We start from the raw sequence: 14,603 nt of genomic DNA, 5'->3' as shown, positions 1-14,603 counted from the left end.
CAGTAACGAACCGACGGAAGGCTCAAGTGGGTTTGCGGCTGTACGTACGAAGGATGTGTCTCGAGAATCGGGGTGGGAAGAGGAGGGAGAGACGCCGGGCGTCGCGTTGCGTCACGTCGTCTCGTGTCGCTGTACTGCGGTGTATCGCGCGACCGACACGTGGCACGGATTACGCACATGTTACACGGCCAATTTCGGACGTCCGGCTAACGTGCATGCTTGGAAGGGATCCCTAATTGACGAATTAAATCCTTTACGTGACGACTTAACGCATTTCCAACTACGAGACGTTGCGCAAGGCCATATCAAATATAATACTATAATTCGAGAAAAGGAACAGCGTTATTTTATCTATCAGAATTATTGTGAGCTGTGTCGTAAGTGTAGATATCGAATAAAATATACAAAGATATAAGCAGAGTTGGATAATAGCGAATTCGATTGGATGCACCAGGATGCAATGACACGAGTAATTAAAGAAGGAAAATAATTAATAGTAAGGGCTTTATTATTATTCTTCTTCAATATGAATAATGATATTGATAGATTTTACTATTAATTTTCCTTTTTTAATTACTTGTGTCATTGTGAATTCGTATGTGATCAACCTTTATACGCACTCAGTGCGCACTGGTGCATCCAATCGAATTCGCTATAAGTTAATGATTTTTTAAAAATTGAGTTAAAGTTAGTTACTTATTAAAATAATTTAGTTAAGTTAAAAGTTGCATCAACAAAAAATTAACTCATTGTCAGTTAAAGTTAAGTTAAGTTAAGATGAAATTAATGGAAGTTAAATCAAAAGTTAATTTTTAGAAACACTATTTATATTAAATTCGAATTTTGTTTGTTCATTCTTTTAAAATTTATAATGGCAAAGAAAGTTTGATTTTTATATAGAAATATATTATTTGGTAATTACAATTAATGACAAACGAACATGAAAATTAATATAATACTCTATATTAAAAATAATACATTTATAACTTATAAAAAAACAATAATGGTATTCAGAGATTAAAAAATGTTAACAAGTTTACGGTCAAAAATAACTAGTTGAAGTTAAAAATTAATACATTTAACAAATAAACTAAGCTAAGTTAAAAGCTATTAAGTTTTTTTTAACTTTTAACTGATTAACTAGTTATTATCCAATTTCCTATCATTGTTTTTACTAATTCAAGAGATTTGTAGGAAACGAAAATGTTGCTTTCGCGAAACGGGACACAAACGGATTGTCAACTGCTCAACAATCAAGATCGATCGACAGCTGCGACGGATTTCACGTTGCCGAATCACGTTGCCGTCGAAATAGAACGAGGGAAGGGCGGCTTTTTCTCTCCTCGGCCGTGGTAAATACGCGCATGGCTCTCGCCGTAAACATAAATTCCCCGTATGTACCATAGTATATCCCATAGTAGCCACGATTTATTACCCGTGAATCGAGCCGGAGGGGGCGGTTTACAATGGGCCAGCAAATTGCGGCCCGTTTATACCGATGGAGACGTTATAGCGAGTTTCGGCGATGCGGACGAACAAGTGTGAAATCAGGTGCATCCCTAATGCAAAGGGGTGGGCGCGAGGTTCATCCCCGGGTGCTCACGCTCCCGCGTTGTAACCTTCCCCCTCCCTCGTTTTTCAACCCGCCCCTACCTCCGTCCGCATCCCCCTAGCGCACGCTGCAAATCAATTAGACACGCGGCGAAACGTTACGTTTATTGCCGATGTATCGAAAAACAGAACGCCTCCCCTCCGTCGCCGACCCTCCGGAAATATCGCGGATTTCGCAACGAACGAGCGCGCGTAGGTGGGTGGCGTGATGAAACGCCAAATCCACTCGTGGTCAATTTTTCCGAGTGTTTACGAATTAATCGACTAACGGCTCTCGCCGACTTTTATAGGGAGGAGAAAATTACTTTTATTTGGGAAACGAAAAATGACATCGAACTCTTACGAATTTACAAGAATTCAATAATTTTATATGAAGAGAGAGAGAGAGAGAGAGAGAGAGATATGCTTTTGTGTTTTTGGTGTATGTACTTTATATGTATAAGTAGAGCGGATTAAATCGAAAAAGTCCTCAACATTCTGCTGTCTTCGCTTATAGGTGGGACGATTATTACCAGGCACTCTGTATATATTTTCGTTTACAAGAGAGTGACTTTCTTATTTTATAGATATAGCGGACAACAAATCAACTTCTGAAAAGTTTGATCATACCGTAATTGTACTTTTCACGTCATCTTAACTGTAGCTGATTCTTAGTTCAATACTTAACTTTAGGCGTGGTACTGAACAAAGTGCAAAGTGGTGCAAATCGTTGGGGATGGCCTTAACTTGGTAAGAATTAAAGCGAACGGCTCGAGAGGGTAGATAAGGGTCGTAGCCTTCAACGATTATACTAATAGTCGGGGCGTAGATAAGCTAACGGGAGGTGCAGAGAACAGCTAAGACTACTAATTGTTTTACCGGAGAAACTTTGTTCAGATGATTCCCTTTTCCTCTTGCCTTTGCGTTTTAATCCATGTATATTCTAAAAATACATTAAAATCGATCATTACGAAATATTAACCTATCTTCATATTATCGCGACGACAAACAAAATAAACGTATATCAAAGTGAGATTAACTCGTTTCGTAATTAATCTTTTTCGAGAAATGTAAAGTCTTCGTTTATCAACAACGGATTGTATTGGTAGATATGCTTGATCAGTTATTTCTTACATTCTTGATTTTATTAATACCGTTGTTAAATTTTCTTTACGAAAACGTTCTCCATATTTAATTATATTTTCATATAAACGAGATGGTTAACTATTTAAATATAATGTTGTGAAACGATAAAAATATCATTTGTTGTTAATCCTTTATAGATTGCTATTCCCCAAAAAATTGTTGGAGAAAATTTAAATATCAATTTCCTGCCAGATCATTAATAAAAGCGCATCATTCTTTCGAACCGATTGAGATAAATCTATATTTTCACGGAATCGTTTTTGCATTCCCAAAAATATTCTACATATTTAACGCTCAGGCAAAGTGGCAACAAAAAGCCCTATGTATCTTGATAACCAGGTATGATGGCGTATCGTCGATGCGGAAGGAAAGCCCGAGGCGTAAGAGCGAACAATGGCCTCCTTCTTGGCAGGTTGATCCTGCTTGAGTAATGTTGAAATCTGGGGCGTTCCTGGGAAAGACCACCTGACCTCCTCATCCTTCCATCACTGCTGGACCCTCGTGAACGAGTCACGCTTATAACAAAGATCGAAGGCGCCACTAATGACGCTCTTATCATAATGACTATTAAGTCGATGTACGAATAATGGTTGTTGTTCTAAAATCTCTAATAACGATTCCTCGAAGAAATATATAGTTTACTTGGAAAAATTAAATATAAACGGTCCGGAGCAGCTGTCTTTTTTTATGCAAAAAAATATATAAAAAAAATAATTTTTTGTTGATAAAAAATTAATATTTTTTTTCTTTTGAAGTGAATTACGTTACTAGTGAGAGTTTAAGACATTTTATCGATATAATCAAGTTTTTATAAAAGTTTTTCCACTGTTAAAGGAAAAACTCATCACCAATATTGTTTTCAAAGTAACACATTACTGATCTGATGTACTATTTTTCAAAAGAGACTCTTTCTCTTCCAAGGATCGAGAGACGTATCATGCTTTATAGTAAGAAAACTACCAGCGTGAAGATGACTTACACGATTACAACGTCGTGACATCGATTCTGAGAAATTGCAGGCGTTACATCAACGCGAGCTACTCCTGAATATCATCCCCAGCTCGGTAAATTTTTCTGCGCCGGAAGTGAAATTAAACCGATAGTCACACATTTGCGAATGCGATGCCGCATTGCGCTATTCTCGCAGAATTGAGGAATGAAAAAAGGAAACCTGCAACGAAAAATGGAAAACCATAGAGAATCCACGGTTTGTTCTCTGTCCCCCTCGGTGTCCCCATTCGAAAGTCAGGGATACATATCGGAATTTCGCGCGGCAAGCGTGCGAATGGGGATCCCGGAAAAAGTCGTTCTAGGATGGACACGCGGCCGGGTAATGGAAGATGTGATAATTTAGTATGCACGGTCGGAGTTTATTTGAATTTTATTGGCGGACTCGCGCTGTCACGTGGGTCATGTGGCCGTAGGAGAGTGGCGGCGGCGATGCCGCAGGGGGTTCCTTTTTCGCTTTATCGGATCGGGGACGAGACGACGCTCCTCCCGTTTTCCCGAGGGGACACTTCCGTCCGACCAATATCGCCTCCTCTTCCTCCGTCGCTCGAGCCTTCTCGCTTCCGACCCGTTTCAACCCTCCTCCCCCCCCTCTCTCTCTCTCTCTCTATCTTTCTCCATCTTTTACTCTCTCTCCCGGGGCGCTTCCAATATCTTTCTAAGTTCTCGGAGCCGGCCATGAATAAACTATTCCCCGACTTTGAATATCTGAGCGTTTTGCGCGGGAATGGGACCGCCATCGAGGGACCGACCACAGAAAGGACGAGGATGAGCGATATCGATTGATCGACATCGTTCGTGGAAGGAGGAAACGCCGTTCCCGAAAGTGCGACCCTTCAATTTTTGGAAAACGGTTATTTTGAAGAGGGAAAAGGGAGACGCGATATGCTGGTAGCTTCAACCCTTAATAGCTCCAATTTTCCGACAACTATGTAAAAGATTAGTAACTTTCTTCAATTATTCGCTAGTTTCACAGCAATGCATTTTGCGCGTTTATAATTTATTCTTAAAGAAAATATATTTATGTTAATAGGTATTAATTTACATTTTCAGGATGTGCATCCTATATGACTATTCATATGCGGAATTGTGCATCGCCGATACGATTCAATCCCCGAAGATAATCCGGGAAAACATTTTTTATATGTAAGTATTTCTTCATATATATATAAATATATGTTCCATTCAAATATATGTTTACATATAATTATATATAAAAAATTTTGTCCCGCGGACAAAAGCTTGAAAAAAGCCCGTCGTTAACGTATTAACAAAGTATCTTGTTTATGGTTCGCGTCAGCCATCGGGCGAATGGCGTCATTAATACCCGACGGGATATCCTTTATTCTTGATCTCGATAGCGCGGCGATTAATTTTTCGTGCCGTCGAGGATGATGAAATCAAGCAGTCAGCATAATGAGTAGCGTTGTCTGCCGCGCAATTCATCGGGTGTCGCGGGAATAAGGGGGTGGCGGAGAACGGGGTTATTAATATTCAGAACGAGAAGCGGGAGAGTCGGAGAGCAGTGCCGAGTGACAAATACCTAGCGCCCTGTCCCAACCCCGGCACAGCTCAACTCTGTAATTAACGCTAATCTCCAGGCCGTTTCTGCGACACCGCACCACCCACTTCGTCTTCTCTCCTGTCTCTCTGTACTTACGGGATGGAGGGTGGCTTTAAGCGGGAGTTCGCCAGTCGATTCTCAGACAATGGCGCTATGATGCGCTTTCCTGCTAAAAACTGAGCTCACTGTTTGCTGTTTTTCCTTTATTTATATTTTATTATGCACCGCGCTTTTTCGTAAAAAAAAAAAATAATTATTATATTTTTTATAACTGTTTTCTTTGTGTATATGTTATTATTTTTAAAAAAGTTTGTACAATATTTATTGAAAGATATATTTATCTTTAACAATTTTATAACAATTAGCAAGGATTTAATAATTGTGAAATATTGTGTAAGATATATTTATATCAAAGATAAAAAAAAACTGGCTAGATAAAAATACAAGGAACACTGGATTACTTTTAAACTGGCTAGAAAAATTTACATACCACATATAGATCTCGTATTGTGTGAAGGAAAAGTCAGGGAAACTACTCTATTGTTTGCGCATTCCTTTTTCCAGTAAAACGGAAAAAAGAATGCCACATGGGCGCGGCATCTCGTCGCGGTTCCTGAATATTTTTGTGAACATTACCGTCTCTTCTGTTCATTCGTCATGTGCGGTACGTATTTAAATTTACAAAACTGTATACTGTATTATACTAAGTGCATATTTGAACATACATAAATTTCTTTCGCAGAGCTCATAGAACTTTGGAACAAATTCTCTCATGCATATGCCTTTTGTTATAAATTACAACAATAAAAAAATAATAAGAAAAGTCCATCAATATTTCTTGATATTACAAAATCTTTAGGGGTATATTTGTGTCGCATTATTTATAATAGCTTTAAATTGTTACTGCTTAAGATAAAATATACATAACATCTTTTATCGTTAATAAACAAAGTTTTAAGATTTTTTCAGAAATATATGAAAAAAGTAGTCTGTCGAATGATGTCTAATAAGCTCATTTAATTTTGCAGATCTCCAAGCGTTTCCTCAAAGCCCTGCATCACGCACAAGGAGCAAAATTTGATTGAAGTGCGGAAGTAGTTAATTAAAGATACACACATTCAACGACATAAGATCCTCAAACGAGCTAGTGTATCTCTTATCGCGAGAGATTACTTTGGACAGTATACAACAATTTACGTGAAGGGACGAGTGCGGACGCGCGTGCCCAGGTACTTCTAGCTGTCGCAAGCTGCTCTAATCGAGTCCCCCAAGTGTCCTGAAACCGCTGGTGTTTCTTCCGTCGAGCTGGAAGAGAGTAAGAGAGAGAAGAGAGAGAAGCGTAGCTAGGGGTGGGATACGAGCGAGAGAAAAGACGGCCAATCCAATTCCGTGCTCAAGCCCGACTGTCGTGATGGTGGAGGGTGGCGAAAAAACGCAGCCACCGACCGGGGCGCAAGGCGAGCGGTAGGTCTCCGGGCTTTTTTGCGTTTAATCAAGGATATTCGCGGTCGGCTGGCTCGCTATTTCAGCCCGCCGAGTGTTAACTGAGGCGCGCAACCACCACCGAGTATCATACCGCAGGAAGTGGATGAAGGAATCTTCGTCCTTTGACCTCCCAGAGACGACTCCTGCCTCGCAATCATCCATAACAGTCCTCGTTGTAAATTGCAACGTCCATGACGTTTTCGCTTACCGCGTCTTACTGTGCTATATTTTTCAGCTTCTTACGACAATCAATTAAACCAGCGTCTGCTATTTATAGACATATAGACGGCCGTAAAAAATAAGCCATTATAAGAGAAAGAGAGAGAGAGAGAGAGAGAGAGAGAGAGAAAATTATGCGCTATATCTTTATCAAAATATTATCTCATGATTTGAATAGTGTATCAAACATATCCTACTGAATTGATGTTTTAGGTGTTTAGATTCATTTTTATAACTTGCATTTATCAAAGGAGATATATAAATCATATATATGTTTAACTCATCGCACCCCCATCAGCACTATATCAATAATGAGAATCGAAATCGGATTAATTCTGATCAATTGGATAAAAATCTCGTTGTTGAAACGCCAAGGAATTATTCGTAGAATTTAATAAAATCGATTAGAGACGCAACACCTCTATCATCAAAATAGTCTAGACGTGATGTAGCAGGAGACGACAGCTCTAATTTTGTCCTTAAGTATCAAGTATTTCCGCTGTCACTCTCGTAAATTACTTCATTCCGATGACGCGTTGATCGCCGAAAACACCCTCTGAATTTCGAGTGGGTCACTCGATTGGGGTTACTGACATCTTTTCTACAAGAAAGTAGTCTTCCATATAATCGCGGTGACTGCGCAACCCATCAAAATTATCCAAAAATTTATATGTTTGTCGCGCGTAATCCAAAGAAAAGTCTACATTTTATTACATGCACATTAAAACATTATAATTAGAATTAATTATGATATATTTACACCAGCAATAATTTATGATAATTTTCAATGCATTATATTTAATTTAAAATATATTAGAATATTCATATTAAAAAATGAAAAATTACTGATTATATAAAGCTTTATTAAATAACTTAGTTGAACTTTAGTGCAACCAGAAATAAATAGCAATAATATCCGGTTCCCAGGAGTATATCAATGCTCTCTTGAATTACGGCGCAAACAGCGGAAGAGTTGTTCCTTCAAGGATTAAAGCCGTGATAATCATGAATGACGCTGGTCGAAACAATGCACCCGGCAACCGTTGCCACGACAGGGCGTGAGTTTCGTCTAACCGGTTGGGGGTGAAGAGTGGAGGCGATGTCAGAGTACGGTGATGTATGGCTAAAGCGAGCTCGGGAAATACCACGTGCCCCGCCACCTAGCATACAACAGCCCCGTAAGGATTAGGGTGGCGACCTACTATATTCTGCAACGCAGCATTTCGTGATGCAATTGGATTCCTTAGGCAGTCAGCACCCTTCCTTTCACGCATCCCCAAAATCCATCGTCACCGACCATCGCTTTAACTACAGGATCATTGATCTCATATTTATGGAATTTTTTCTATTTCTATTTATATGTGCTTTCTATGGAAAGATCTCATTAATTTGAGGAGTCAATGCAATATATAGCTTTTACGATATAATGATTTAATCGGATATTAACGCATAATATACCAAGTTTAACAATTGCAATTCTTAATATTTAAATAATTTTTAAGCAGATTATATTTAACAATTATTGTAGCAATTATAATGTAATAAAATTTATGCATGCAGAGTAGCACGTTTGCAGGGAAGTTAGAAACAAACTTATGCGACACTTAAGTCTCATTAAGAATCGCCATTTTTTTAAATTTTAAATATTTCATAGAATTAATGTAAGTAAATTTATTTTTCGACATTTTCATAAATTGCTATTTGATGCATGTCGATACATTCATAAATTATGAATGAACAAAACGTTCTATCTCTGAACTTATAATTGTATACAATATATATTTTATTGACTTCATAATTTTTTTTTAATTATGAGTTTTGCTAAAAAAAACTCTAATGGGGAGTAATGATAATTGTACAAATCGCGATTGTTTGCGTTTTAGAGTAATACATATTTAAATGTTTTTCTAACTCTCGTATTAAAGCCAAAACAAGAAAGCTACGCAAGTGGATATTACAATTTCGAGACGAGAAGAAAGGTCCTACTCAGACTTCGTTTTACGTAACTTTTATTTAATTTTTTTCTTGTACTTACCCTTCTCCATGCTGCAGTTACAACATTGAATTTTTCTGTTTACATTATATATATATATATATACATTTCTTGTGACGAAATTTATTTTTCGTGACGGAATTAATTATTCGAATATAAATAAAATAGCATATTTTTTCCTGAGTAATAATGAATTGCACAAATCGAGATAAAAAGAATATTTTACTTCGCGTAGGTATTTAATATTAAAACATTAAGTTATAACGTGAAAGTAATTTTCTTTCAAGAATTAATATTTTTTTTTATTAAATTGCTCGACAATCAGTTCCAAATTAATCAATTAAAGATAAAATTAATCTTATAATCAAAGAGATTTTAATCACATATACATATCATATACATGTCATATGTATATGATGATATTTGGATTCTTTATTTTAATAAATAAAATCGAGATGCACGAATCATCGTATGCACGAGAGAATGAATTGAAGATTCGATCTCGTATATTACTCGATTTTTGATGTCGATTTTTGATGTCGTTTTTTATGTTGTATTTCTGTGAAATTTTATTATACCACCTAAATTATAAATATAAAGTTATTATCTATGTTTAAAATTTATAAATGAATTGTCGCATGCAAAAGTGCGAGGAGTGAAAAATAGGTAGCTATTTTTTATTTATTATAATGCATTTGCATGAGGCGCGCGATTACGCTGCGCCGATGCTTAATTAATTATGATACTTTTATTTTGATTATCGATATTCCACAGAATGTCATAAATTTACCGTGTTTTTCAAATATTATAATTTTATATTTATATTATACACGAAGAGAATTTTCTCTTAGATTTTACCTTGAAAATCAGGGTAATCATGGGACAAAATAGTATTGAAAGTATTTTATAAGAGTTTTTTTAATTAATATTTATCACAATAAAAAATATTAATATATATGTACATAGTAACATTTACTATGTACATAGTACAATTAATCACATTTATTTTATATCTTATTGTGATTATTATTAGAATATTAATATTTTTATCGTGGTAAATATTAATTAGAAAAACTTATAAAATTTTTCCAATACCATATTGACTCACAATTACCATGATTTTCAGCATAAACTCTAAGAGAAAATTCTCTCTCTGTATAGTTTATATATTTATAATTCTGAATATTTACAAGACATTAATAATCGAAGCTTTTTTTTTTATTAGATGAACAATTAATTTTTGATGCAAAAATTTTTGATAAATTTTTCTACATTTTCAGTATATTTTGATCAAAAAAACACACAAAAAATTTTTTAATTGATATTTGAATAAACAATGGCGTGTATTTTTCGTAATATAAACAATGCGCACATCGAACAAATTTGTCAATTTCATTGTAACGTGCACAATTAAAATCTTTGTGTTTATCTGCTAGTGACAATAATCAGCCAGCAGTATAAGAAGTTTTTCCTTTTTTGATCTTTGTCTTAAAATCGAGTCAAAATATAGTTAAGAACAATAAAGGAATAGATCTAATATTGACCCGAAAAATAGAATAAACTTATATGTAACCAATATACTGACAATATTAGATATCAAAATTAAGATATACATACCTTCGAGAGATATTTTTCGCATTTTTTATTTTATGCATGTATAATAATATGTAATTGGGATGCTGTAAATCACAATTAGGGTACATTACAAGTATTTAAGTAATTGCATGTTGCCTGGTTGAGGTAGCAAATAGAACAGCTAATTGTAAAATTACTTGAATTACTATTAAGATATTGAAACGCAAGAAATAATTTTGTTTTAATTATAATTTTTTCTTTTGTTGAAAACTATTTTTAAAAAGAGCCAACTAATTATAAATTTAATTATACATATAGACAATTAAATCTTTGGATTTTTATTTCATAAATTATAAAAAATTGAAATTAAAATATTAAAAATTTTTAAATAAAATTTATTTGTAAAAAAATTAAAATTAAAAATCAGAAAATTAAAATTAATTACAAAAATGCCACAAATAATGTATACACATGTATATATTATACATTATTTTATAAATTAGTTTATTATATTGTTAAATTATATATATTTAACATATAAATTCAAATGTGACTGCTGTTTGTATTTAATATTTTCGTAAATATTTAAAGTAGATTTAAACAAATAAATAATTTCTTGCATTTTATATATCTAATTTAGGTAATACTGAAGGTTAAATAGGAAAAATATTACGATAGGTTCCCTCTCCTCATCTCGTAGAGAGGCTAGATTTTAATTTACATATTCGTATTCAATGCACGAAATTGCACAATATTGTAAACATATTATATTGATGAGTTTATCTTGACACGATTTTCGGTCAATACTTAGATGTATACTTTCCTGTCGTTTTATTAAAAAATGAAACAAAATAATTCGACTCACAATTTCGACTATTCTTATTCTTCTCGGTGTACTCCAGATTCCTGGCCGACACGCTGTTTTTCCTCCAGGAAGCCAACCTCTGCACCAGGAACTGTCCTCGTATATTAGAAGAAGCTTTGGAACACTTGCACTCGCGTTTTTGGATTTAGACACTACATTTCACTACGTTTTATTTTGCACTGAATATTCAACGATGAAGAACTCGCGAAAAGCGCGCGAATGTTAATACAAACAATAACTCGAAAGTATACTAGATAGCAGCATTCTGTTATAGATTGTGTACGAAAATATATTCACCAAAATGCAAAATTTGATCGACCAATCGGAGACCGAGAATCTCTCTGCCCTGATTGGTCAATCGAGCGTTTCACCTTAAGTGAATATATTTTCGAATACAATCTAGAATGCTGCTATTTAGTGCATTTTCAAGTTGTTTAGAATCAACATTTGCACGCTCTCTCCGTAATTTCTTCGTTGTTAAATATTCAGTGAAATATTCGCGAAAGTACACGTACGTAAATATTAATTAGTGTCTTTACGTCGTTAATTATCGTATGAATCTAATCGCGTCGCGCGTTTATCGACTGCTATCGATATATATCGTAATCGCAATCGCGCGCGCGAAATCGATCTCGTCGGCGCGAATCTCGTTCGTTCCCTCGAAACCGCATGACGTCACAGCTCCGGCTCGAGCCGCCGAAAGTTTGCGCGCGCGAATTTACGAGGGCGAATCGCGAAAATTACGGAGCGCCTTCGACGCGAAAATCTCCGGAGTTTTTCGACGTTGTCGATCGTATTCGAAGTAGGCGATTGCGCGTTTTCGCTCGTACTTTTGTGTCGTTACGCGACAAACCAGGTTAGTAATTCTCGTAAAAATCGCGTCGCGAACGAAAGAAAACAACGCGAGTGCAAGTATGTGTTTCGAAGCTGCTACGAGGACCGTTCCCGACACAATAAGGATCCTACAGGAAAAATAACCGGCGAGGAATCTGGAGAAGAATATTCGAAATGTGAGTCGAATTTATTAATGAAAAGTGATCGATAGAAAAATATACGCCTATATAAATATTGGCCTATTGACCGCGAATATATCGTATTCGATAAACTTAATGTTTTTTTATCCCATGGATAAAAATATTTAACTTCTTTCTATTTTCTCTCATAAAAGTCTATTCCAAAAATAATATATTAATATCCATGATTAAAATTTAAAAAATCACGACTAATATAAAATTAAATCACGGGAAGAACGTATATTTTCGTGATTCTTATAAATTACGAATGTATAGTATGGATATGCACCGAAACAGAGTATAATTTTATCGGCAGAATCAAAAAAATTGATTTAGCCATGTAATTCTAAATAGTTTCTGAAATGGATGCAGATGGTGATACCTAACAAAGTTTGATAAATTTCCTACACATATATTTTTTACGAAAAACACCAATTATTCTTAGGCTTCTCTCTCTGTTACATGTTTTTGTAGATTTAAAACATATATGTATATATATATATATATTAGCTCACAGAGAATGTTTACAGAAGAAAAATATAAATTTAACAGAGAAATTTGAACCATTTGTCGATAATGCTGAATTACATTCTTATCGGTGTGATTTGAAGATATATCTTATTTTATTTTCGCAATGTAGCGCTTCACGAAATGTATTGTGAAATATGTTATTCCTTTCTTTAGACTTTGCATTTCGCTTTCCCTCTCTTTTTATCTCAAGCATTTAATTATGTATCTGTCTCATTTTGGATACACAAAGTGTTCAGCTCGGATATATATTGTGCAGTTGTAAACAGCTGATCTCAGATTAGGAGTCAGTGTCAAAAGTAGTGCAAGAAATAATGACAAGTACAAATTCTGTGATACATATTTACTTATTTTTAATCTCTTTATTATCGTACAATGAAGCACAATCATATCACGCCGTAGTCATCATTCATGGAGTCCTTACGGGAAGTGATACCATGGATCTAATCAGTAATAGAATTCAAGAGGTAAGCTAACTAATAATAGAATAAAAGCGGACATCTCAATATATTATTTTAGTGCATAAATATAACACAATGATTTTGTATGATTATAACAATATATTTTTACAGATGCACCCTGGGACTCCAGTTTATAATACTCCCAGGTTTGCAGGCTGGAGCAGCCTGGAACCAATGTGGCAACAGGTAGACGAGATTGGTATGGATGTGCTTTCTATCGGTGCTGCATTTCCTGAAGGAATCAATTTAATAGGTTACAGTCAGGGTGGTTTACTAGCTAGAGCAATATTACAAAGATTTCCCATGCATAATGTGAGAAATTTTATTTCTCTAAGTTCGCCACAGGCAGGGCAATATGGAAGTATGTAAAATTATGATGTCCTAAAAGAGGAGAAAACAGAAATTTTACTACAATTATGAAATCTTATTTCCAGCACGTTTCCTGCGTTTGATTTTTCCAGATCTAGTTTGTGAAACTGCTTATGAACTTTTTTATTCACGAATTGGGCAACATACTAGTGTTGGAAATTACTGGAATGATCCTCACCATCAAGTAAATATTACTTATCTTAATATAATATATCTTAATATAATGTATGAATATAACTTATCTATATTTCATATATTGTAATATGTTATAATCGATTTTTTGTTTTTTCAGAAACTATATCTTAAATATAGCAGGTTCTTGCCATATGTGAATGACGAAATAAATACTTACAATAATTCTGATTACAAAACAGGTCTAATTAAATTAAAACGTATGATACTTATTGGAGGACCAGATGATGGAGTTATCACTCCTTGGCAAAGTAGCCATTTTGGATACTATGATAATAACAGCACTGTGATAGAAATGCGTGAGAGATCTATTTATAAAAATGATACAATTGGTTTGAAAACATTAGATAAACAGAAAAAATTAGAACTCATTACTGTGCCAGGAATTCCCCATGCTGAATGGCATAAAAATATCTCAATAGTAGATCATTATTTATTACCATATTTAGATTAAATTTAATTCAATGTAGATGAAATAGAATTGAAATTTGCCAAATATATTATAATAGAAAATCCAAAGAATTTATATGTATATTATTACATAATAAGAAATTATAACTTTATTTTTATCATGACTATTTTTTTCTCACATTTT

General features: G+C 34.7%; 1 protein-coding gene across 1 annotated transcript; it reads left to right on the top strand.

Annotated features, from left to right (window-relative positions):
- Positions 1-13,091: 13,091 nt before the first annotated feature.
- On the top strand, positions 13,092-14,571 carry Ppt2 (palmitoyl-protein thioesterase 2). The gene is made up of 4 exons (XM_029320863.2): positions 13,092-13,453; positions 13,559-13,808; positions 13,882-14,000; positions 14,109-14,571. Exons 1-4 carry the CDS (start codon positions 13,301-13,303, stop codon positions 14,460-14,462), a joined length of 876 nt encoding a protein of 291 aa, XP_029176696.1. The 5' UTR covers positions 13,092-13,300; the 3' UTR covers positions 14,463-14,571.
- The last annotated feature ends 32 nt before the right edge of the window (positions 14,572-14,603 follow it).

This window comes from Nylanderia fulva, unplaced genomic scaffold (genome assembly GCF_048542155.1).
Source record: "Nylanderia fulva isolate GAGA-0341 unplaced genomic scaffold, ASM4854215v1 Scaffold13, whole genome shotgun sequence".
NCBI classification, from domain to species: Eukaryota; Metazoa; Arthropoda; class Insecta; order Hymenoptera; family Formicidae; genus Nylanderia; species Nylanderia fulva.
This window is presented reverse-complemented; position numbering and strand designations above follow the sequence as displayed.

Bases quoted from the DNA above. Each gene is read 5' to 3' on its own strand.
- Ppt2 (XM_029320863.2), top strand. From the start codon at position 13,301: ATGACAAGTACAAATTCTGTGATACATATTTACTTATTTTTAATCTCT. The intron at 13,809-13,881 runs GTATGTAAAATT...TCTTATTTCCAG, and splicing joins ACAGGCAGGGCAATATGGAA to CACGTTTCCTGCGTTTGATT. The intron at 14,001-14,108 runs GTAAATATTACT...TTGTTTTTTCAG, and splicing joins GGAATGATCCTCACCATCAA to AAACTATATCTTAAATATAG.